General features: G+C 52.1%; 2 protein-coding genes across 2 annotated transcripts in view; both read left to right on the forward strand.

The window, feature by feature from the left end:
- The first annotated feature begins 45 nt into the window (after window positions 1-45).
- On the forward strand, window positions 46-9,831 carry LOC143833942 (uncharacterized). The gene is made up of 6 exons (XM_077330297.1): window positions 46-710; window positions 1,236-1,666; window positions 3,368-3,482; window positions 4,265-4,332; window positions 4,522-4,648; window positions 6,827-9,831. The coding sequence occupies exons 1-6, from the start codon at window positions 290-292 to the stop codon at window positions 8,104-8,106; spliced, it is 2,442 nt and encodes an 813-aa protein (XP_077186412.1). The 5' UTR covers window positions 46-289; the 3' UTR covers window positions 8,107-9,831.
- Window positions 9,832-13,618: 3,787 nt separating this feature from the next.
- Window positions 13,619-24,777, forward strand: part of LOC143833830 (uncharacterized) — a 59,501-nt gene continuing 48,342 nt past the window's right edge. The window contains 5 exon segments of the mRNA XM_077330054.1: window positions 13,619-14,795; window positions 16,606-16,789; window positions 22,810-22,967; window positions 23,158-23,284; window positions 24,313-24,764. Of these exon segments, the coding sequence (XP_077186169.1) occupies window positions 14,484-14,795; window positions 16,606-16,789; window positions 22,810-22,967; window positions 23,158-23,284; window positions 24,313-24,764 (1,233 nt within the window). The 5' untranslated portion in view covers window positions 13,619-14,483.

A 24,777-nucleotide genomic window follows, 5' to 3' on the forward strand; every position in this document is an offset into this window, starting at 1 on the left:
CCGAGGGCGCCGGTCCCCCGGGAAGCGGCGCTGGGTCCCCTTGCCCGCCACGCAGAGGGCAGCCCCAGAGGCCTCCCCGAGTGGCCCCGGATCTCCTTCCCGGTCCCCGCTCCTTCCCTTCGGGCTTGCTCCCGAGGAGCCCCGTTGAGCCGCCGCGCGGGAAGGGCGGGAAAACGTTTTGCTTTTGGGTCCGGCCTTGAGAGGGTTAAGGGGAGCGAGGAGGAGGCGGCAAGAGCGGCTCTTCCGTTGGGCGGGGGTGGGAGGACGTCATTTCCGGCGGCCAGACCGGATGAGGGGGAGCTCCGGGTCCGCCAGCCGCGCCGAGGAGTCCGGACCGGGCGGGGCTTCCAGGCAAGGCCGTCGCTGCAGGCGGGCAAGCGCCTCTCTCTCCGACTGGCCTGCCTCGCAGGGTTGTTGTTGTGGCCGCAAGACCAGCAGCGCCCCTCCCGTTCCTTGGTTGGAGAAGGACACCTCGAGGCTCCTTCAAGCCGTGAAAAAAGGGGCAGCAAATCTCAGCGGAGTCCTGCCTGCCTCCCTCCCCGGATCTCGGAGGCTCCTTCTGCACAGAGGCCCCTGCCTGCCCCTGCCCCTCCCTCCGCTGGGCGCTCGGACAGAGCTCTTGGTGGACCCTTCAGTGCAGGGGAAGAGGTGCCCGGAGGGGTTGAGAGCCAGCTTGGTTGTTGTGGTGAGGAGTGCGGACTTCTCCTCTGGTGAGCTGGGTTCGATTCCCTGCTCCCCCACATGCAGCCAGCTGGGTGACCTTGGGCTAGTCACAGCACTGATAGAGCTGTTTTGACCAAGCAGGAATATCAGGGATCTCTCAGCCTCACCCACCCCACAGGGTGTCTGTTGTGGGGAGAGGAAAGGGAAGGCGACTGGAAACTGCTTTGAGACTCCTTCGGGCATATAAGAGCCAACTCTTCTTCATCTTCTGAAGGGGTCTCCGATTCCTCTTTTCCTTTGGGGGCTCTGCTTTACCATAAGAATTAACCCCTAGGATGGATGGCACCAACCAGATAAGCTTGTAACATCCTTTAAAAGCTAGAAAAAGATGTAAAACCTTGCCTAAAATCTGAAGAGGCAGACTCAGAAGAACTTGTTTTGAAATATAGCAAAATGATGTTAGCTTGATCTACAAACCATAAGGAACATTTCTGTTCTGATCCACCAGTTTTCACTTCTCTGCATATGAAGCTTTGTAATCTTCAGTGATTTATTGTTTATTCTTGTCCCAGGGAAGGAGATGGCAGAAGAGGACCCAGGAAGAACTGGGAGTGACCAGACTGCAAGCCAAGGCCCTTCTCCTGTCCTAGCTGGGAGTGGTGTGGAATTCTGGGAAAGGGCTGGGCCAGAGATGCTGCATCCAGCCACTGTGGCCTCAGATGTGCACAGCCGATGCTTCCGGCACTTCCGCTACCAGGAGGCCGAGGGGCCCCGAGAGGTTTGCAGCCGGCTCCACGGACTCTGCAACCGCTGGCTGGAGCCGCAGAGGCACACCAAGCAGCAGATCCTGGACCTGGTGATCCTGGAGCAATTCCTGGCCCTCCTGCCCCAGGAGATGCAGGGCTGGGTGAGAGGATGCGGGCCGGAGAGCAGCTCCCAGGCGGTGGCCCTGGCCGAAGGCTTCCTCCTGAGCCAGGCGGAGGAGAGGAGGCAGGTGGACCAGGTGAGTGGCTGTTCTCCAGGTAGGTTTAATTCAAGTAAGGAGATCTGGCCTTGTCCTAAAGATCCCCTGCCAGACATTCATCACCAAAAACAGATATTTAACAGACTGCTTTACAACTATGTTACTAATCGCATCATTAGAGACAGACTAATCACTTGAAATGTGTTTATTTCTTGTGTGTGTGTTGGGGATTGTCTCCCTGTCTGTCCTCCTTCCTTGGGGTCCGGGATCTGTCTCTTCCCTGCCAAAATATTGCCAAAAACTCTGGCTGCCTTGGAGATCCTGCTTAGTTTTCTCTCCAAGAGGCCACAGAAAGCCCATTTAAAGAGGAGCCTCATCCAGCCGTGCCCAGCCCCCTCCCCCAAGTGCCTTTTGGAGTCCTCCTGCGAGATGGAGGCCTTGGCAGGCCGGACTCAGCTTCAGGCTCCTTTCCCAGAGTTACTCCAGAGGAGACCCATTGAGCCGCACAAGGCGTGGCTGATGGCAGCCTGGCTGGAGGAGGCTGAGCCACACGGGGGTGGAGGAGGCAAGGCTTGCTTCTAGCAGGAGAGGCAACCCCTGGGGAAAGCCCTGCAGCTAAAGCCTGAGACGGTCTCCTCGGAAGTAAGGCGTGGGGGGGTGTTCTGGGATCCTGGAAAGGAGGAAGGCTGGGATCCTCCTCAGGTGGGAACAAGGCTGAGCATATCCGGGAGAGATGAAAACTTATCTATGGCTGGGAATCCGAGGAATGGGCCATAGATTCTCTGCCTAAATCTATTTAATGGCCCGTGTTATCTCGTTGCTGAGAGTCGGACACGACTGAACAGCTAGCATCATCATCATCATCATCATCATCATCATCATCTAGCCAGGAAGGGTTTGGGGAGAACACAATAAGGATCAATACGGCAAGTGAGATGCGGCTGGACAGAAATTACGCTGAACAAATAGACAGATTTTGGTAAGGAGGCAGGGCTGGAACTAGACAAAAGAGATTCTAGCTAGTTCCAGGTGGGATATCCTTTCCCCGTTGACATTACAAGGGCCATGTACATTACAACGGCTCCATTGCACATATCAATTGGGCAATGCAGCTGTCAGAGCATCATTCGACTAGGGGATCCGTGAGCTGCTGCATTTTGCACCAGCTGCAATTTTCATGTCAGGATCAAGGGTAGCCCTAGGTAGACCAAGTTGCAGTAGTCCAGCCTGGAGGTGATGGTCATGTGGATCACTGTGGCAAGGGCTTCCGGTGCCAGGGAGGGCACTAGTAGCTTTGTCGGTTGCAGATTGAAAAATGCCCATTGGGTTACTTTGTCTGCGGGGGCTCTATTGAGAGGGATTCGTCGAATTCCTGGTGGGATTCAAAGTTCTTAAGGGCACACTGTCTAGGCAGGGGAGAGGCGCTTCCTCCCCTGGACCCTTCTTTCCCAGCCACAGGACCTTCGACTTGGAGGGCTTGAGCTACAGACGGCTCTGTCAGAGCCACCCAGTCACGGCCTCCGGAGACTTGGCCAACTCAGCTGGGGCTGTATCCGGCTGGCTGTCCATCAGCAGATAGAACTGCCTTATGCAGTCTCCTTCAGCAGCCTCTTCTACAAGCGAATTTCTTCCCCCTTAGACATCTCACCAGGTCAGCTAATGGAGTCTGGGTGTGGGGCAGGACCCATTCCTTGGTCTCTTCCATTCCATCTCTTACCCCTCTCCCTTCTGCCTTTTCAGACGTTGGGTCTATCCCTGAAGATAGAAGGGACAATCTCTGAGGCGGAAGGAGCTCGCTTGGAGCAAGGGCAGAGGGCACAGACCGTGGAGTGTGCTGAAGATGCCCTCTCCTGTGGTAAGGACTCCTTGTGCCTGGATGTGATTGTGGCACAGGAACTTGGGGGAGGGGCTTTGGGAGGGGCTTCCCACAGATCTGGTGGCCTGTTAATGTTGTCTCTGGATGAAAACGCCGTTGTGAAATTCCCAAGCCTTTAGACACTCTTAAAACTCATTATGTGAGTCCAGTCAATAGCTCCCAATAAAAGACTTGGTGAAGAAAATCTCTTTGTTGAAAGTATAATAAACAAGGGACCTCTGAATTGTTGCTAAGACTGACAAATTGTGGGCCTGCTTTTGTATCATATCACAGACCACTCAGTCCCCCTGAGCCTCAGTCTGGGGGCAAATTACTCCAGATTCTATTCTTCCAGTGTTAATCCCCCAAAATGAAAGATGGTCAGGCCCAGCCAGAGCCTCAGGGTCAAGGAAATAACCTGTTCCCAGTCAAAAGATTTATGGCTTTTGCAGTCCACCTGAACTCTCTGTGTACTCTATGCAAGCTATTGCTGCAAACGACCTTAACTCATATATTCAATTACACAAAAATGTATAAAGACCAAAGGTAGATAAAAACACAGGGAAAAAGCTTGTCGGTACATGACTCTGACATCTTCAGATTCTCCTCGAGTCTTCAGAATGTGCTCCAGTCACGTCTGGGACTAATGTGACGGTGACATTTCATGTGACATCAATTCCAGCCCCCACTTTCCTTCCCCCCAGAACAGACACTGATCTGAAATACGTTGGAAGCGGAACAAACAAGCCAACCCCCTTCGACTTCCTTTGTTTCACAAACAGGCAGAGAGGTTCCGCTGAGCTGTCGTCTGTTCCAGAATGAGGAAAGGGCTGCATCCCATCCAGGCCAGGTAGGAGGGACGAGCAGGGATAGGCTGGGCCCAGCCTCCTTTCTCTACGCCTGCATCTGTCCAAGAGGTCCGGGGAAGAGATCCTCTGAATGCCATTCCCTTTGCCCATGCCAAGCCAGGCATCCTCTGCCTTCCCTCCCCTTGTGCCATCTCTGCCTGGTGTGCAGGGAAATCTGCTTTTCCTTTCAGCCTCCCTTCTCCTTTGAGGACGTATACGTCTCCTTCTCCGAGGCAGAATGGGCCCTGCTGGATCCGGGCCAGAGAGCTCTGCACAGGGAAGTCATGCTGGAGAACTACGAGAGCGTGGCCTTTCTGGGTAAGGACCTTTCCTAGGAGTCAAAAGGGGCAAATTGCTGCCATTGTGGTGAGATATGAATCAATATATTTAAGAGAAATACACCACTTCACAGCTGGTCTTAGTTACTTGTGGAGGGGCTCCTGCTCCCTGGCAGTGCCTCTTCCTGGCATGCAGAAGGCCGCAGGTTCAATCCCCAGGATCTCCAGTTAAAAGGGTCAGATAGGCGTTGAAGGCCCCTGCCGGAGACCCTCGAGATCCGATGGTGGACTGAGGAGGCGGGACTGACTCCAAGGGACCAGGGGTTGGATCCAGCCGAAGGCAGCTTCCTGGGTCTGCTCTTGCCCAGGGGCAAATGAGGCCAGGGTCGGAGCCATCCGCCCAGCTAGAGAAGGTGCTCTGGCCGGAGGGAAGAGAGAGGGAACCCGGAAGAAGACTGTGGAAGGGACCAGATCCTTACTACTCTGTTGCCAGCGTTTACCACGCACCCTTCCACCGTCTTGGGGGTCACCAAGGTCCACCCTGCCTGTGACTGGGAAGGGATCCTGAGAAGGACATAATCTGGGTCCCCCAGCCCCTGAGCAGCCCCCACTACAGCAGGCTCATGGGGAGAATGCACACAAGCCACGTAGACTTACATTCATGGAAAATATAAGTCATCACTAAACAGCACAGTTTCTGCAGGCCAGGAACAGAAAAACCAGGCATGCTAACGGTTCTGTCTAATCCGTGAAATACTTGGTATTAGATTATCATGGCAGGATGAATACTCCTGCTGTAGCTTAATTTTCCCTACATCAAAATATTCCTCATGTTGAAGCAGGGAAATTTCAAGGCGTATCATCTAGGCAAAGTCATCATGTCTTCCCTCTGGACTGTACCCGGATTAAACCTTTAACCTCTGAAGGCTCAGGGGGTCCAATAAGGGGTCCTGTATGGCATTTTCCAGGGGCTGTCAGCACCCTCCTAATCCCCCTCCCTTTTGGAGACATGACTGGTACTTACTGTCAACCAATGAGTACATTCTGATTCTAGAGGAAGTCTCAGATGCTGACACCTCCAAGGGAGAGCAGGTCAATGGTCACGTTAACCCCCGGGGGAACGAGGGGGGGTTGCTTCTCCAATCCATTCCCCTTATCCTGATAGGGATTGTGGGCTCTGATCTGGATCTTGGTTCCTTCCTTCCAGAAGAATTGTTATCTTTTTTTTTTACTTCATTATCTATTGTAATTGGCAATTTAATGTGATTTATTTATAGTCCTCCTTTTCCCCTGAGATTCCAGGGAGATTCCAGGGAGAAACGGCACAGGCAGAAACCAGAATTCAGCCCTTCTTGACTGCACCCTCCCTCAGGGCAGCTTCTGAGAGGCAATATTGTAAGCTGCCAGGAGCCCTCCTTAAAGGGGAAGGCAGCAGGTACAAGCAATTAGATGAGGTTCAAAGCGATTTGCCACTAAAACACCTACCTGCTCCCAGCTGTCCTTGGCCTTGGTTCCTATGAACCCACCCGATAAATAATTATCCTGCCTTTAATCAATATTCTTTAGTTACGTTTAAGACTCACCTGGGAGATTAGAGAGAAACAAATGCTGATAACTAAAAATAGCCCCTTCTTTGTGGTGTCGGAAATATTAACAGACCAGTTTGAAGTGAATGATTCTGACAAAGGTGAAGTCTTTCCCTGATTTACAAATCTTCAGAATTTTGTTGCAAGCAGAGAGGGAGTTCGCTCAGGCCCTGTGCCGTTCCTTCTCCCCCCCCCCCCACACCCTCCCTCTCTTTCTGCAAAGGAGGCGAGATGTTCCAGAGAGGCTGTGGGGGGGAAGGAGAGTGGCATTGCACCCAAGGGAAGGCTGCAGAGTTCCTCTAGGGAATGCCCAAAGGAAGGGGCTCAGAGTGAGCTTTCTTCCCAGTCTTGTCAAGGGAAGGGGCGAGGAATAGCCATAGGGGATCTCTGTTTCCCTTCTGAGCAACATTTCAGATCTTGAGGCTCAGAAACTCCACTGGAAGAGCTCAGGTGTGGCTCTTGAGGGAGTGAGGGAGTCTTAAATGCTAGCAGTTTTGGGAAAGGTGGAGGGGTAGTTAAGGTCAGCCAAGCTGGATGAGGCCGAAGGGCCATCAGTTCTTTCCTGATACAGCCTTTGGACCTAACCAGCCGCCCCACCCCAGGCGCTAACAGGATCTCGCTCTTTATTCCAGGAGTGGAAGATCGGGGGAACGGAGAGGGTGAGGAACTCCATCAGCAAAGACCAAATAGAATTAACGTTGAAGACTTACAAGAAACCGTCAGGATCCAAGACAGGCCTAAGGCAAACACAGGTGTCCTTATGGGTGAGAAGCGAGGTGAAAGAAAATGTAATGTACCTTTTCCAAAGCACAGGATTCTGAATTCCAGTAAGTGGATTCAAAGTAGAAAGTACTTCAGAAATAGATCACAGCTTCCTCCACACCAAATAAAACATATTGGGAAGAAAACTTTTAAAAGCTCAGACTGTGGAAACAGATTTTGTCAAAGCAACGCTCTTCAATACCACCGGGAAACCCACACAGAGGAGAAGCCTTTTGAATGCTCAGAGTGTGGAAAGAGATTCATTAGCAATAGCCATCTACAAAACCATCTGAAAACGCACACAGAGGAGAAGCCTTTTGAATGCTCGGAGTGTGGAAAGAGATTCCGTCTGAACAACCATCTTCAAGAACATCTGAAAACCCACACAGGGGAGAAGCCTTTTGAATGCTCAGGATGTGGAAAGAGATTCACTCGGTGCAGAAGTCTTCAGGGCCATCTGAAAATCCACACAGGGGAGAAGCCTTTTGAATGCTCAGAGTGTGGAAAGAGATTCATTAACAACAGCAATCTTCAACGCCACCTGAAAACACACACAGGGGAGAAGCCTTTTGAATGCTCAGGATGTGGAAAGAGATTCACTCGTTGCAGAAGTCTTCAGGACCATCTAATAACCCACACAGGGGAGAAGCCTTTTGAATGCTCAGAGTGTGGAAAGAGATTCATTAACAACAGCAGTCTTCAACGCCACCTGAAAACACACACAGGGGAGAAGCCTTTTGAGTGCTCAGAGTGTGGAAAGAGATTCACTCAAAGCAGCGGTCTTCAGTACCATATGAAAACCCACACAGGGGAGAAGCCTTTTGAATGCTCAGAGTGTGGAAAGAGATTCACTCAAAGCAGCGGTCTTCAGTACCATATGAAAACCCACACAGGGGAGAAGCCTTTTGAATGCTCAGAGTGTGGAAAGAGATTCACTCAAAGCAGCGGTCTTCAGTACCATATGAAAACACACACAGGGGAGAAGCCTTTTGAGTGCTCAGAGTGTGGAAAGAGATTCACTCAAAGCAGCGGTCTTCAGTACCATATGAAAACCCACACAGGGGAGAAGCCTTTTGAATGCTCAGAGTGTGGAAAGACATTCAGTCGGAGGAGCCATCTTCAATGGCATCAGAGAAAACACATTCCCTAAGACCTTAAGTTGCTGGGGCGCACTCTCCTCCCTCCCTCAGCTCTGGTCATTTTTAATAATGAATGGGAGCATGAGTGCCGCGAGCGGGCTCCTGCGCTCGTCCAGCAATATAATGCCCAATTGCCCCCTGGAAGTGCTCGGGCGGATGAGGCTATCATGCTAGACGGCTTATTGGGGCGAAGCACCCAGGCAGCTATAACAACGCAGGTTGCCTTGCACCGGCCGATTCAAGAGGCCTCCGTGGCCGCCGCGCGAGCCGCCTTTCTTCGCACCCCCGACCCTACTGGGAAACTGCAGAAATGGGGAGCAGTCCGCCAGGGTCCAACGGAGCCTTACGCTGAATTTATAGATCGACTCATGACCGCCGTTCAGCGACAAGTCACAACTCCCGAAGCTCAGGAGGTGGTAGTCCGCCAGTTGGTTTTTCAGAATGCCAACGACGATTGTCAGGCAGCCCTCCGTCCCATTGCCGACCTACGAGGGACTGATATTCATGCTATGCTGCGGGCCTGTCAATCGCAGGCCGCATACTCCTATGGAGCGACATTTTTGTGCAGAGGAACCCCTGGCTCGACCACTGGTGGCCTACCGATGCCTCCCCGACCCGGAGTGGAAAGGACCTGTCCCGCTGATAACGTGGGGTCGGGGATACGCTGCAGTCGCCGTAGAAGGCGCTCCGTTGTGGGTGCCAAGCCTCTGTGTTCGACCATGGAAACCAGGAAAATGAGCTTTTGTATTCTCTGTTCTGTTACATGCTTCTTTTTGTTGATTGTAATCTCTTTGTACGTCATGCTCAATATATGTTCGAGCAACACAGTAATGATTCTATCTTGTTGTATGAACCCCCTTTATCGGGAGAGAAAGGCAGGTTTTGTCCCTGGCCTACTGACCTCACCACAGTTGGTGATGGGATCCCTTAATGAAATGGGAAGTAAACCTACTGTATTTTGGCCCCCTGAACAAGCTCGAAATTATATAGAAACAGGTTTTCGAATTAGATGGATGCGTGTGACCATGTATACTAAAGGATTATGTTTTTGTTGTGGGGTTAATAATGTTATATATAACAAACATAATAGAGATAATGAGTACAAGTGGTGGGACTGGATCGTTGGGTGGCTGCCTTCAATAACCTGGCTGCGACAAGCGGTGGTGGGAATACTATGTGTGATTTGTGTATTAATAACAGGATGTTGTTGCTTACAATGTATTCCGTCTTTGATGACGCAGTGCGCTGATTGGTTTCATGCAAATAAAACGGCCAAAGCCGTTTCTAGACACCATTTCATGGCGCCTGTATATCAGGCGGTGCCCACTAGAGATATAATTGGCTATTAATTAAAAGAAAAGTGGACATGTGGGAATCATTCAGCGTACTGAACCAAAGCGGAGCCATGTTGAGCTGAGTGACCGAAGGAGGGAGTACAGAGTATGGAAAAATACTGCCACGTTGGCAGGAACAGAGCTATGTGTCCTAAAGTCCAGAAGACTGAAAAACAACTCCATATAGGAAAGGAAAATGCCTTGTAGGCTCAATGTATGCTGTAGGCTCAATGTATGTTAATGTATAACCTTGTAGTATAGATAAGCATAGGCACAAAGTACATGGAGGTTAAGACTGTAACAATAAAAGAGGAAGGGGAGGGGGAGTCAGGAGCGCGCTCAATCCCCGGACGGGGAAACTCTGCCCGGGCTTCCTTCAGCTCCAACCCAGATGAAAAGGCACACTGACTGTGAATCTTTTTCCAGGGGCTATCAGCTGTCGGCTGGTACCGACAGATGAACTCCCTAAAGGATTGGAGACTGCCCCAAGAGTTCACTAGGACTTCCTGGGTAGAAAAAATGAGGTGGGGTTTGCGTACCCCTCCTTTTTTCTGCCATTTGCTTCCACAATTGACCCCTGTCAGGATCCAGTGATAGCACTGCAGTCCCCTCAGGACGACATCTTTAGCCACACCCCCAGGAAGAAGTCTTTTGAATTATAAGAGTGCAGAAAGAGTTTCACTAGGTGCAGCAGTCTTCAGGATCATCTGAAAATCCACACAGGGGAAAAGCCTTTAGAATGTTCAGTGTGGAAAGAGATTCACTCAAAGCACCAGACTTCAATGCTACCTGAAAACCCACACAGGGAGAAGGAGTTTGAATACTCAGGGTTTGGAGAGAGATTCAGCTTCGATTGCCATCTTCAGCAGAGCCTAAGGACCATAGAATCATAGAATAATAGAGTTGGAAGGTACCTCTTGGGTCATCTAGTACAACCCTCTATACTATGCGGGACAATCACAACCCTATCGCTCATCCACTAGATTCTGCCAACCCCTTGAACCTTCACAGAATCAGCTTTTCCATCAGATGGGTTTCAAGCCTGTGTTTAAAAATTTGCAAAGATGGAGAGCCTGTTCCACTGAGAAACTGCTGACTGTTAGGAACTTCTTCCTGACCTTTAGACGGAATTTCTTTTGAATTTGAATTAATTTCATCCCATTGGTTCTGGTAAGTCCCTCTGGGGCAAGAGAGAACAACTCTGCTCCATCCTCTACATGGCAGCCTTTTAAATACCTGAAGATGGTTATCAGATCCCCTCTCAGTCGTCTCCTCTCCAGGCTAAACAGATCAAGCTCCCCCTGTTTTTCCTCCTACGTCTTGGTCTCCAAAGCCCTCACCATCTTAGTTGCCCTCCTCTGGACCCCCTCCAGTTTGTCAACATCCCTCTTCAACTGCGGTGCCCAAAACTGAACACAGAACTCCATGGGAGGCCGAACCAGAGTAGAGACTAACATGGAAGAAACATTTTGGGAGCTCGTTGAGCTTGTTTGGAGGTTCTAGCAGGGGAGCGCAGCTATCGTATTCCCTTGACCGAAGAACGGTACGCTCCTTCTATCTGGGATGGTCGTCCTGTTCCACCGAGCGGCAGCTTCAGGAGGGACGCACATGGAGCGTTAGGGAGGTAGGAGACACCCGCCTAGCCAGCCAGATCAGCTGAATCAACCCTGGCGATCAATGGGGTGACAGAGGTCGCAGCCAGATCGCCCTCACAAAGTAGAACCAGATGAGATTCTGAGATTATTAAAAACCCCTAGCACCCCGTAAATCAGTGGGCCCCAACCTTTTTATCACCGGGGACCAGTCAACGCTTGACAATTTTACTGAGGCCCGGGGGGGGGGGTAGTCTTTTGCCGAGGAACATCGCCACCTGAGTCCCTGCTCCACTTGCTTTCCCGCTAGTGCCCCTGACTTCCCACCACCAGCTGGGGGGCGCTGCCAGCAGCAGCTGCGCAGTGCCACAGCAAGGGGGAGCCCCAGCCATGGCAACCTCTGGAGAGCACCAAAAGTGAGCCAGTGGCAGGGCAGCCCTCAAGGCAGCAGCCGGGGAGGAGGAGCCGCGGCCCGGTACTGGTACCCAGACGGGGGATTGGGGACCACTGTTCTAAGAAATCCTCTTGCAGGCGCTTTTGACTCTCACTTTGGGCCATGACTGATCCCCGCTAATTAATCCGACCCTATTTCCTCCTGTTCAGGACTTGGGTCAAGGTCAAGAGCTAGGGCTTTTCCGCACACCATTAATGTAGCGCCAAACTTACCTTTTGAAGATTGTATGTTTTTATGTTTTAGCACAATGATGCCAACATCCCGCGTCCACCCAGCAAACCTAAAGCTACAGGAATAGCATAAAGTGGATTTTCCAAACCTAAAAAGCATGAGCTAATGAGGGCAAGCAGCCAGACATAGGCTAAGAAATGTATGGAGGTGAAGAAACGCTATCTCTGCCTCCAACGTCCCACCCTCGCACCAGCCTCCCTCTCCCTTCTGGGATGGGTTCTAGAATTTTTTTTTAAAGAAAACTGCCTGGAGCAACTAATAGACATACAATCGTGCAGGCAAAGCCACAAAGAATTTTTCAACAAAGTTCTCACACAAAGCATGACTCTCTAAGCTTCCCCCTCAAATCAGAAACGAGATTAATTGTTTTAAGTATCAAGACTTGTGAGTCCATAATGGGTGGCATTCAAAAAGCACTATGCATGTATGCAGGAGTGTCAACAGGGAAGGATTGAATTTTAAATAATTGAAAATATTTAGATAGGGGATTGGTTGCCTGGTATGACTGACAGGCAGAAGAGAGTCCCGTGTAAACTGGGTTGCTCTCTTCCGGCATTTCAAGTAGACGTGGAGTGTAAGATGCTCAAAAAGGTGGCAGACAGAAGCGAGACAAGTGAAGAATATCCAGAGGCGCGATTATTTTTAGCGCTACGCCATTACAGTGGTATGAAGCTATTTTGGGGGGGTCTGTGGAAATGCCCTGGAGTTTTTGGTTATGACTTGATGGATCTGTGTTCAAATCCACAGTCGGCTTGGAAAGTCTTTGGACCTTCTCTTACCTCTATCAAACATTGTTTTCTGTGTTTAGCAGGGTTTTTGTGTGTTTGCCTTTGTTAAAGTTTTCAACAGTTCTTGTGGCACGTCTTTTTTCAGTCATGTGTAGCCGTGGGAATAAAATTTTATTGTGGACGCTTTACACTCGGGTACATGACTGATCCCCATGAATTAACATGACTCTATTTCTCCCCATTCATGATTTGGGTCAGTTAAGTTCAAGAGCCACAGTTTTTGCTTATGACTTGGTGGATCTGGGTTCAAATCCACATTCGGCTTCGGATGCCATTTTGCCTGTCACAGTTTCAGGCTAGCAGACCTTGCAAGACAAGCCACACTAGTTAGCTAAAAATAATAATAAAAGTATATAACATAACTATCTCTAATGCTCAAAACGCACAAGCAGGAGGATTTTGAATCCATAGTCCAAGGTCCACAGAGGCCTGACCCTCAACAATATGGCATCCCAGAAGGCCAGGAGCAGCAGCAGCAGAACAGGATGGCCAGACCCAAAGCGAGGAGGTAGACTTCAGTAACCGGAGAATACTTGTGGGCCATCTCCCACATGGGGTCCACCCAAAAGGACCAATGAAATGAGATTAATTTTTTTAGAGGGGAACCCATGAAACCCACAAGCACAAGATTCATTTATATATTTACATACTGCCTTCCCCCGGAGGTTCAGGGCGGTTTACAGGAAACAGATGCAGGTAACATAAGGTAACACATGTGGCAGCAACAATATAGAACTGCAAAGGAGCCTCAGGACAACTCTTACTGGGACCCCGCGGGTTAAGGAGACTTCCCGGAGGAGCCCGTTTTCCTCCAGGGGGACTGGCCGGGGCGGGCGGAGACGAGCTGCCATTCCGGGAGACCTCCAGGCCCGGCCGGGAGATCCTGGGAGCAAAGGCACCGCCTAGGAGGACTGAAGGTGGCCCCGCTCCCCGCGGCCCCGGGAGGCCGGTCTGCAGCTGCCCTTAATGGCTCCCGAGGAGCCCCATTGAGCCGCAGCCTCCGGCCCTGCAGGTGGGTCTGGTCTTGAGAGGGTTAAGGGGAGGGAGGATCTTGCAAGAGCGGCTCTTCTGCTGGGCGGGGGTGGGGGGACTTCATTTCCGGCGGCCAAACCGGATGAGGGGGAGCTCCGGGTCCGCCAGAGGCGCCGAGGAGTCCGGACCGGGCGGGGCTTCCAGGCAAGGCCGTAGCTGCGGGCGGGGGGCGCGGAGGCCCTGGGGATGGGGGGGCAGACCCCTGTCTCCGCCTGGCCTGCCTCGCAGGGTGGTTGTTGGCGGAAATGCAGGGGAGACCACGAGCGCCCCCCTCCCCCCGCACCATGGTTGGAGAAGGATTAATCTACAAACCACAAGGACTGTTGTTTGGGTCCACCAGGGCAGTTTTAACGTCTCTGCATATGAAGCTTTGTGATATTCAGTAGTGTATTTTTTATTCTTGCCCCAGAGCCATTTGTCTCCCCCCCCCCATGAGAAGTCTCTCTTCATAGCCTGGGGAATAAAGGGGTCTTTTCACAATCTCAGGTGCAATGGGGAGCAGCACGAGGGCCCCGCAGAGCAGACCTGGGTTCAGGGGTGGCCAAGGGGGAGGCAGCAGAGCACAGAGCTGCCTTCTGGGCGTTGGGGGGCCCCAAAGAGGCTCAGAGGGGCCCAAAGGAGGCTGCTCCCCCTGCTCGGCTGCCCCAAAGTCACACAGTCCATAACGACTGTTGTTTGGATCCACCAGGGCAGTTTTCACTTCTCTGATATTCAGTCGTGCATCTTTTATTCTTGTCCCAGAGCCGTTTCTCCCCCCCCCCCCCACCCATGAGAAGCCTCTCCTCATAGCCTGGGGAATATTGGGGTCTCTTCACAGTCCCAGGTGGCCCAAGAGAAGGGAAGGAGATGGCAGAAGAGGACCCAGGAAGAACTGGGAGTGACCAGACTGCAAGCCAAGGCCCTTCTCCTGTCCTAGCTGGGAGTGGTGTGGAATTCTGGGAAAGGGCTGGGCCAGAGATGCTGCATCCAGCCACTGTGGCCTCAGATGTGCACAGCCGATGCTTCCGGCACTTCCGCTACCAGGAGGCCGAGGGGCCCCGAGAGGCTTGCAGCCGGCTCCACGGACTCTGCAACCGCTGGCTGGAGCCGGAGAGGCACACCAAGCAGCAGATCCTGGACCGGGTGATCCTGGAGCAGTTCCTGGCCCTCCTGCCCCAGGAGATGCAGGGCTGGGTGAGAGGATGCGGGCCGGAGAGCAGCTCCCAGGCGGTGGCCCTGGCCGAAGGCTTCCTCCTGAGCCAGGCGGAGGAGAGGAGGCAGGTGGACCAGGTGAGTGGCTGTTCTCCAGGTAGGTTTAATTCAAGCAAGGAGATCTGGCCTCGTCCTAAAGATCCCCTGCCAGACATTTGTCCAAGCGTTCATCATCCAAAACGGATATTTAACAGCCTACTTTACAACTGTGTTATTAATCCCATCATTACAGACAGAGGAATCACTTGAATTGGGTTTTTTTGTGGTAGCCTTGGAGGTCCTGCTGCGTTTTCTCTCCTCGGGGCCACAGAAAGCCCATTTAAAGAGGAGCCTCATCCAGCCGTGCCCAGCCCCTCCCCCAAGTGGGTTTTGGAGTCCTCCTGCGAGATGGAAGCCTTGGGAGGCCGGACTCAGCTTCAGGCTCCTTTCCCAGAGCTACTCCAGAGGAGACCCATTGAGCTGCACAAGGCGTGGCTGATGCCAGCCTGGCTGAAGGACCTCCCAGAGAGGACAGGAGGCCTTTTTCCCTGGTTGGATTCGCAAAGCCCTTTGCTGGAGAGGCTGAGCCACACGGGGGTGGAAGAGGCAAGGCTTGCTTCTAGCAGGAGAGGCAACCCCTGGGGAAAGCCCTGCAGCTGAAGCCTGAGACGGTCTCCTCGGAAGTAAGGCAAGTGGAGTGTTTGGAGATCCCGGAAAGGAGGAAGGCTGGGATCCTCCTCAGGTGGGAAGAAGGCTGAGCATATCCGGGAGAGATGAAAACTTATCTATGGCTGGGAATCCGAGGAATGGGCCATAGATTCTCTGCCTAAATCTATTTAAAGGCCCGTGTTATCTAGCCTCTTGTGGCGCAGAGTGGTAAGGCAGTGACATGCTCTCTGAAGCTGTCTGCCCATGAGGCTGGGAGTTCGATCCCAGCAGCCGGCTCAAGGTTGACTCAGCCTTCCATCCTTCCGAGGTCGGTAAAATGAGGACCCAGCTTGCTTGCTGGGGGGTAAACGGTAATGACTGGGGAAGGCACTGGCAAACCACCCCGTATTGAGTCTGCCATGAAAACGCTAGAGGGCGTCACCCCAAGGGTCAGACATGACCCGGTGCTTGCACAAGGGATACCTATACCTTTACCTTTATTATCTAGCCGGGAAAGGTTTGGGAAGAACTAGACAAGAGATTCCAGTCAGGTTCTTTTCCCACTGACATTCCAGGGGCCACGGATATGGGGGGTGTTCTCCATTCTACGTATCTATCGGGCAATACAGCTGTCAGGATCAGTCAACTAAGGGCCTCGTGGGCAGCTGCATTTTGCACCACCTGCAATTTCCATGGCAGGGTCAAGGGTAGCCCCACGTAGAGCAATTTGTAGTAGTCCAGCCTGGAGGTGATGGTCACGTGGATCACTGTGGCAAGGGCTTCTGGTGCTACTACTAGCTTTGTGGGTTGCAGATTGAAAAATGCCCACTGGGTTACCTTTGTCATCTGAGCCTCTATTGAGAGGGATTCGTCAAAGATCGGCCCCAAATTCCTGGTGGGATTCAAAGTTGTTAAGGGCACACTGTCTAGGCAGGGGAGAGGCGCTTCCTCCCCTGGACCCTTCTTTCCCAGCCACAGGACCTCCGACTTCGCGGGCTTGAGCTACAGACGGCTCTGTCAGAGCCACCCAGTCACGGCCTCCAGACACTTGGCCAACTCAGCTGGGGGCGTATTCTGCCAGCTGTCCATCAGCACATTGAACTGGATCTAACCGTCTCCTTCTGCAGCCTCTTCTGCAAGCGAATTTCTTCCCCCTCTAGACAACTCACCAGGTCGGCTGATGGAGCCTGGGTGTGGGGCAGGACCCATTCCTTGGTCTCTTCTCTTCCATCTCTTACTCCTCTCCCTTCTGCCTTTTCAGACATTGGGTCAATCCCTGAAGGTGGAAGCTACAAACCCTGAGGCGCAAGGAGCTCCTTCCGAGGAAGGCCAGAGGGGGCAGGCTGTGCAGGTGGAAGGTACATTCCCTGAGGAGGAAGGAGCTCGCCTGGAGCAGGGGCAGGGGGTGCAGGCCGTGGAGCCTGTCCAAGATGCCCTCTCCTGCGGTAATGACTCCTCGTGCCTGGATGTGATGGGGGCACACTGTGAGCCTGATGGGTGGAGAGTCCAGGTCAGGAAAAGAATTAAATGTTTCTTCACACAACAGAGAGTTGATTTGCATCCCTCAGTGGCCACTAACTGAGATGCTTCTAAAGGGAGAGGAGACATTCACGGAGGGCCATTCCCCCCATTATTTGAAATATTTATATTTGACCTCCCTTCTATAAGAGGTTGCTCCAAAGAGGACGGGTCGAGAAACCGCAGCATAGTTATTCAGGCAGGGGAATAAGGGGATTCTCCACCTTCCGGGGGAGCAGAGCTCTGAGGATCCGTGTCTGGGGCCCCAGAATGATGGAAAACATTGGCTTCCGTGCGCCTCCTTAGAAGGGCGGCTGGCAGGCTTCCCCAGGAGAGACCAGTCCAAGCAACATATATAGGAATTCTCCAGGCTATTCCAAATCAACAATGGATCTTTTTATTTATTTATTTTTTAGTATTTAAAACTTTTTCAATCATCCAAAATCATCATAAGGGAAACAAATCCCAACCAAAATGGGTTCCTAGGTAAATAATATCCCGTTTTCCCAAACTTCCTCAGTGATTGTGATCCTGTAAAAATGATAATGTTATAATAAATAATATAACCAAAACCACCGATTACCACCTAATTATAGCATTTAAATATCAGAACGTACCTTCATAATGTTGCCTGAATGTTTTCATTGCTCCATATTAATTATCACAGGGGCTCTCAGGTCATCATGCTCTTAGGTCTTGGCTAGACCAGGGGTAGTCAAACTGCGGCCCTCCAGATGTCCGTGGACTGCAATTCTAACCCATCCAGGAAGAAATGCGTGGGTGGGTTACAGTTCTCTCCGGGCTCAAGAAGGCACTCCCCCGCAGTTCTCGCTTCCCTGTGTGGGATGTTAGTGTCAAGAGCATTAATATCCAAGGTCATTGAAATAGACCCTGGTGGAACCCTCACTGTGTTAATACTGTTAATAAAATGTGTGGTATCCCTAAGTATACTGTTATTGTCAGCTGGTAATAATGCCTTTACACGAAAGTCCAAACATTTGGCTACTGGTTCCAAAGCTGAGCCACACTGCGCTACAAGAGGCCTCCCTGGTACTGGAGTGACCTTTTTATGGATTTGGGGTAGAATGTAAAAGTGTGGCACTTTGTACTTGGATTTCAACAGGAATTCTGCCTCTGGTTTGGAAATGAAATCCAAACATAAACCTTCCTGGGGAGCTGCTTTAATGAGTCTAGATGTAGATGTAACTCTTTGCCAATCAGTTCTTTTATACCGCTCTTCATTTGACAACTGTCTCGTAACCTCCCTATGATATTCACACTTATCCATGACAACAATGCCTGCCTCCACCTTTATCTGCGTGTTTAATAATCATGTTCTGATCATTTTGTAGCTTGAAATTCTGCCCTGGTTAGATTGATTTTGTAATGTTTGTGTTGTAACTCTAAATCCTTAATATCCCTTAATACTATTTTCTCAGAGGTGTAAGTCTCATGAGATTCCCGGGTGGGGATCAATTCGGATTTGATTCGAAACCTAATCTGAGCAATTTGACCAGTGTTGGAAAAATAATTCTTCAACTTTAATGATCTTACTAATTTAAATAAGTTTACTCTGGTGCGCAGTGCATTGTATTTGTAAAGGTACGTAAAGGTCTCCCCTGTGCCAGCACCAAGTCATGTCTGACCCTTGGGGTGACGCCCTCCAGCGTTTTCATGGCAGACTCAATACGGGGTGGTTTGCCAGTGCCTTCCCCAGTCATTACCCTTTTACCCCCCAGCAAGCTGTATTGTGGAACAAATGACAATCCCTTATTTAATACAGCCTGTTCTACCCCTGACAAAGGGCGCTTAGATGAATTAAAAGCTATTTCTGTCTCCCTCGTCTCCTGCCCCTTGGAACAGCCGATTGGAAATGCTTAGTGCTTAGGTGTGGCTAATTGAGACCTAAGAGCATGATGAGCCGAGAGCCCCTGTGATCATTAACATGGAGCCATGAAAGCATTACGGAAATATTATGAGGGTACGTTTAGATGTTTAAATGCTATAATTAGGTGGTAATTGGTGGTATTGGTTATCTTATTTATTGTATCACTAGGGGCAAAGCCCGTTGTCTCCAAGAATACAACGGGCGCTAGAGCTTGGCAGTGGGAAGAGGAAGGGGAGGAGTTGTCCAGTCTGTAAGGGCATGGGGTTGAATGTGTGTGTTGTGTGGGAGGTTGTGGTGGCATGGTGGCAAATGAGGCCATGGGTGTGGAGATATGGGTGTCAAGAACCTGTGGTGTGGAATGTTCGTTGATTGTGGGAGAGGACTGACCTTTGGGAATTGTGGCATAGTGGTTACAGGTGAGCTTTCCAGAGCCATGTCCTCAGATATGTGAAGGGAAAATCAGACTGGAGACTCTTCTTAGGGGAAGATTACATGGCAACCAATTCCCCCCAGTTCTGCGTCATTTCCCTTCTTGTGTGAATTAGGCCACATTCACCGAAATGCCCCTCTGCCCTAATACACATAGGGTAGTCACAGTACACAGGTGTCCACCCTGTTCCTTCTGTCTCCCATATTTTCACTGTTGGTAAAATGTTATGTACCCACATGCTTCTTTCATAGTTGCTCCTTAGAAGAATGGATTTTTGTACCCTATTGCTTACTACCCAAAGGAGTCTCAAAGCGGTTTACAAACACCTTCCATTTGCCTCTCCACAATAGTTAACCTGTGAGGTATGTAGGGTTGTGAGAGATCTGAGAGATCTGGGAATGGGCCGCAGTGACCCAGCAGGCCTCAGGTGTCTCAAAGCATTTTCCAATCGTCTTCCTCTTCTCTCCCCATAGCAGACTCCCCATGAGGGAGATGGGGTAGTGAGCCTCACAGGGAAGCTGGCAACCCTAAGAGGAAGACTGTCTGTGCACAGCAGTCTTGACCTTAGTAAGGTTTTTAATACTGTTTTTTTATTTGCCAGGCCAAGGTTATTTGCCAGTTACTATTTCAGTTACGATGTGTCTCCAGACATTTATTTGTTCTCTATTTAGTTTCGGGCTGTAAATATTTATTTAGATCTTCCTGCACTTTCCAGACTCACAGGACTGATGCTGGTCTGCCTGTCTGCGCCCCAGAATACAAACAGTTGCTGATAAGGGCTGGCCATAACCCATAGGCCAGGAGGGACACTCCTGCACCACTCCCTACCAACTGCAGGCAAAAATGGCTAATTTGAAGGCTGGACTGTGAGGCATTGTACGATTTTGAAGTCCCACCTCCAAACCTCCAGGAATATTTCCAACCCAGGGGTAGCCAACCTACAGGTGTGGCCTGGAGAGCTCCTGGAATTACAGCTCACCTGCAGAGTATAAAGATCAGCTCCCCAGGCAGAAAGGGCTACTTTAGACAGGGTTGTGGTAGAGAAGAAACATTTAAGGCTTCCCACACAGGTTGTTGTTGAATTGAAAGACTTGAGGCCTACTGCACAGGGTTGTTGTGCAGATGAAACAGGAGACAAAAGAGCCAGCTTCCTCTGCAGAATAACGTTGTGCAGTGGCCTCAAATCTGCAGAGAGTTGCAAAGAAGAAAGACACATGGCTTGGCTGTGTCTAACCCCCGGCCAGAGCAGTATTTTAAGTGAGAAGGGGCTTTTCTGTGTCTTCCCTGTCAGCCAACTGTTTGGCAGAAGGGGACAATCTCCCCCCCCCCCAAAAGGAAGTCCCTGAGGCTCCCCTGCGTTGCTCTTGGAAAGGCCTCCCTCCCCTCAGTCAGGGCCTGTCAGAGGCTCCTTCGCAGCAGGCCTGGAGGGCGGGAGGGGGAGGGGAGCAATCTGCAGCCTCCGGCCAGCTCTGTCAGGGCTCTGAGGCAAAGTGACAGTTGGACGTGACAGTTGGGACAGCCTTGGGGCGAAAAGGGCTGGCACAGCCTCTGTTCTCATCCCCCTTGGCAGCCCTGCTGACCTCCTCTCCCTGCGGTGGTCAGGAGCAGACTGGCAGCCAGACTGGGCTGGGTGAATGGAATTTTGGTCTGTCCGGGTGAGGGGCCAATAGGAAGGCACTTTGCGCGCCTCCCCATTGGCTGCTTGGCCCTGGATGGACACTCGGAGGGCCCAATCAGGAGCTGCTTGGCGGCTCCTGATTGGGCCCTCTGAGTTTTTATCCTGGACAGGGCCCGCCCTAACTCCTCCCCAGGTGGCCTATTTAAAGACTAGATATTAAGCCCTAGCATGATGGGTGGGTGGAGGGATGGGGCGAAGGAAGGAGGAAAAGGAGAGAGATAGAAAGACAGAAAGAAAGGGAGGAAGATAGAGACAGAAGAAGAGGGAGAGACACAGGTTGCCAGAAAGAGGCAGATGGAAGAGAGGGAGGAAGGGAGGGAGGGAAAAACAAAGGGAATGCTGGGAGGAAGGGAAGGAGAAAGGGAATGCTGGGAGGAAGGGAGGAAAGAGTAAGGTAGGTGGGCTTGGGACCTTCTGCTGGGCCCAGGGGCAGTCTCGGCTGCCCCAGGGCCTGGCAGAAGGCTCGGGACAGGGGCGGTGGGCTCCGCGGCCTACTGCCAGGCCTAGGAGCAGGCTCGGCTGCCCCAGGGCCTGGCAGAAGGCTCGGGACGGGGGCGGTGGGCTCCGCGGCCTACTGCCAGGCCTAGGAGCAGGTTCGGCTGCCCCAGGGCCTGGCAGAAGGCTCAGGACTTCGGGAGTGGGCTTTGTGGCCTTCTGCCGGGCCCAAGGGCAGGCTCGGCTGCCCCAGGGCCCGGCAGAAGGCTCCCTGGACGAGGGGAAGCCGGCCGAAGGACTTACCGCTGGGGAAGGCTTCTTCCTCTGAGCGGCAACTCCCTGGCCGGCCCAGGCGAGGCTGGCCCAACCAGCCAATGGGGAACCGCTTGGCTCCCCACTGGCTGCTTGGCCCTCGAGTGACACTCGGAGGGCCCAATCAGGAGCCGCTTCATGGCTCCTGATTGGCCCCTCCGAGTTTTTATCCCGGACAGGCCCTGCCCTAACTCCTCCCCACCAGCCCTTACTCCTTTATTCCTCCCACTCCTCCGGAGCGGGGGGAGGTTTAAAGATTATCATGTGTATAGGATCACAATCACTGAGGAAGTTTGGGAAAACGGGATATTATGGATCTAGAAACCCCTTTTGGTAGTGATTTATTTCTGTTATGATTTTGGATGATTTTGATTTATAAAAAGAAGAAATAAACAGATCCATTATTGATTTAGAATAGCCTGGACAATTCCTATATATTTTGTTTGGATTGGAGTTACCCAAAGGAACTGATGTTTTGCTTGGATTCTAGAGGGAAAAGGCTGCTGGCGTAGGGATGTTGGCTACATTCTGGCATCATGAGGAGCTTGGGGGAGGGGCTTTGGGAGGGGTTCCCACAGATCTGGTGGCCTCTTAATGTTGTCTCTGGATGAAAACGCCATTGTGAAATTCCCAAGCCTTTACACACTCTTAAAACTCATTATGAGAGTCCAGTCAATAGCTCCCAATAAACGACTTGGTGAAGAAAATCTCTTCATTGAAAGTATAATGAACAAGGGACCTCTGAATTGTTGCTGAGACTGACAAATTGTGGGCCTGTTCTTGCATCATATCACAGACCACTCAATTCCCCTGAGCCTCAGACTTGGGGCAAATTACTCCAGAATCTTTTCTTCCAGTGTTAATCCCAAAAAGGAAAGTTGGTCAGGCTCAGCCAGAGCCTCAGGGTCAAGGAAAAAACCTGTTCCCAGTCAAAAGATTTATGGCTCATGCAGTCCACGTGAACTCTCTGTGTACTCTATGCAAGCTATTGCTGCAAACGACCTTAACTCCTGTATTCAATTACACAAAAATGTATAAAGACCAAAGGTAGATAAAAACACAGGGCAAAAGCTTGTGGGTACATTATTTTGACACCTTCCCATTATCCTTGAGTCTCCAGATGTGCTCCAGTCACGTCTGGGTCTAATGTAACGGTGACATTTCATGCGACATCAATTCCAGCCCCCACTTTCCTTCCCTCCAGAACAGACACAGATCTCATGGAGGTCTGAAATACGTTGGAAGCGGAACAAACAAGCCAACCCCCTTCCTTCTTCCTTTGTCTTACAACCAGGCAGAGAGGTTCCGCTGAGCTGTCGTCTGTTCCAAAATGAGGAAAGGGCTGCATCCCATCCAGGCCAGGTAGGAGGGACAGGCCGGGCCCAGCCTCCTTTCTCAGGGGGCCTCTTGTGCCTGCATCTGTCCAAGGGGTCCGGGGGAGAGATCCTCTGAATGCCGTTCCCTTTGCCCAAGCCAAGCCGGGCATCCTCTGCCTTCCCTCCCCTTGTGCCATCTCTGCCTGGAGTGCAGGGAAATCTGCTTTTCCTTTCAGCCTCCCTTCTCCTTTGAGGAGGTGTCCATCTCCTTCGCCGAAGCTGAGTGGGCCCTGCTGGATCCAGGCCAGAGAGCTCTGCACAGGGAAGTCATGCTGGAGAACTATATGAGCGTGGCCTTTCTGGGTAAGGATCTCCTGCAGGTTCCAAACCTGCGAATTGCTGCCATTCTTGTGAGTCAATGTATTGAATAGAAATACAGCATTTTGCGGCTGGTCTTAGATGCAGAACTTTAAACTTATCTTTATTAAAATGCATCTTGTTCGCATTTGCCCATTTTTCCATTTTTCATTCCTTCCCGGTGAGCCCCATTGAGCCGCTTGTGGGTCCGGCCTTGAGAGGGTTAAGGGGAGCGAGGATCTTGCAAGAGCGGCTCTTCCGCTGGGCGGGGGTGGGAGGACATCATTTCCGGCAGCTAAACCGGATGAGGGGGTGCTCCGGGTCCGCCAGAGGCGCCGAGGAGTCCGGACCGGGCGGGGCTTCCAGGCAAGTCCGTCGCTGTGGGCGGGGAGGTGGGCAAGCGCCTCTCTCCGACTGGCCTGCCTCGCATGGTTGTTGTTGGGGATAGATGCAGGCGAGACCACGAGCGCCCCCCTCCCCCCGCCCCGTGGTTGGATAAGGACGCTGCGAGGCTCCTTCAGGCCCTGGAAAACGGGGCAGCTAAACGCAGCTCTTCCTGAACCCTCAGCTCGCTGGGCAGAGGCAGCCCCACCCCGAGGCCCAGTTCCCCCTCCTGCCCGGGGGTTTGGGGGGCAGGCGAGAGAGGGACACATACACACACACACACACACACACACACACACACCACGCACACCCTGCCCGCAACGCAATGGGGAGCAGCACGAGGGCCCCACAGAGCAGGCCTGGGTTCAGGGGCACCCAAGGGGGAGGCAGCAGAGCACAGAGCTGCCTTCTGGGCGTTGGGGGCCCCAAAGAGGCTCAGAGGGGCCCAAAGGGGGCTGCTCCCCCTGCTCGGCTGCCCCAAAGTCACACAGTCCATAAGGACTGTTGTTTGGATCCACCAGGGCAGTTTTCACTTCTCTGATATTCAGTCGTGCATCTTTTATTCTTGTCCCAGAGCCATTTCTCCCCCCCCCCCCCGCCCATGAGAAGCCTCTCCTCATAGCCTGGGGAATAAAGGGGTCTCTTCACAGTCCCAGGTGGCCCAAGAGAAGGGAAGGAGATGGCAGAAGAGGACCCAGGAAGAACTGGGAGTGACCAGACTGCAAGCCAAGGCCCTTCTCCTGTCCTAGCTGGGAGTGGTGTGGAATTCTGGGAAAGGGCTGGGCCAGAGATGCTGCATCCAGCCACTGTGGCCTCAGATGTGCACAGCCGATGCTTCCGGCACTTCCGCTACCAGGAGGCCGAGGGGCCCCGAGAGGCTTGCAGCCGGCTCCACGGACTCTGCAGCCGCTGGCTGGAGCCGGAGAGGCACACCAAGCAGCAGATCCTGGACCTGGTGATCCTGGAGCAGTTCCTGGCCCTCCTGCCCCAGGAGATGCAGGGCTGGGTGAGAGGATGCGGGCCGGAGAGCAGCTCCCAGGCGGTGGCCCTGGCCGAAGGCTTCCTCCTGAGCCAGGCGGAGGAGAGGAGGCAGGTGGATCAGGTGAGTGGCTGTT

This window comes from Paroedura picta, chromosome 3 (assembly GCF_049243985.1).
Source record: "Paroedura picta isolate Pp20150507F chromosome 3, Ppicta_v3.0, whole genome shotgun sequence".
Lineage (NCBI taxonomy): Eukaryota > Metazoa > Chordata > Lepidosauria > Squamata > Gekkonidae > Paroedura > Paroedura picta.

Excerpts from the sequence above, each read along its gene's own strand:
- LOC143833942 (XM_077330297.1), top strand. The coding sequence starts at position 290 with ATGAGGGGGAGCTCCGGGTCCGCCAGCCGCGCCGAGGAGTCCGGACCG. Across the intron at positions 1,667-3,367 it reads AGAGGAGGCAGGTGGACCAG|ACGTTGGGTCTATCCCTGAA; the intron begins GTGAGTGGCTGT and ends CTGCCTTTTCAG. Across the intron at positions 3,483-4,264 it reads TGAAGATGCCCTCTCCTGTG|GCAGAGAGGTTCCGCTGAGC; the intron begins GTAAGGACTCCT and ends TTTCACAAACAG.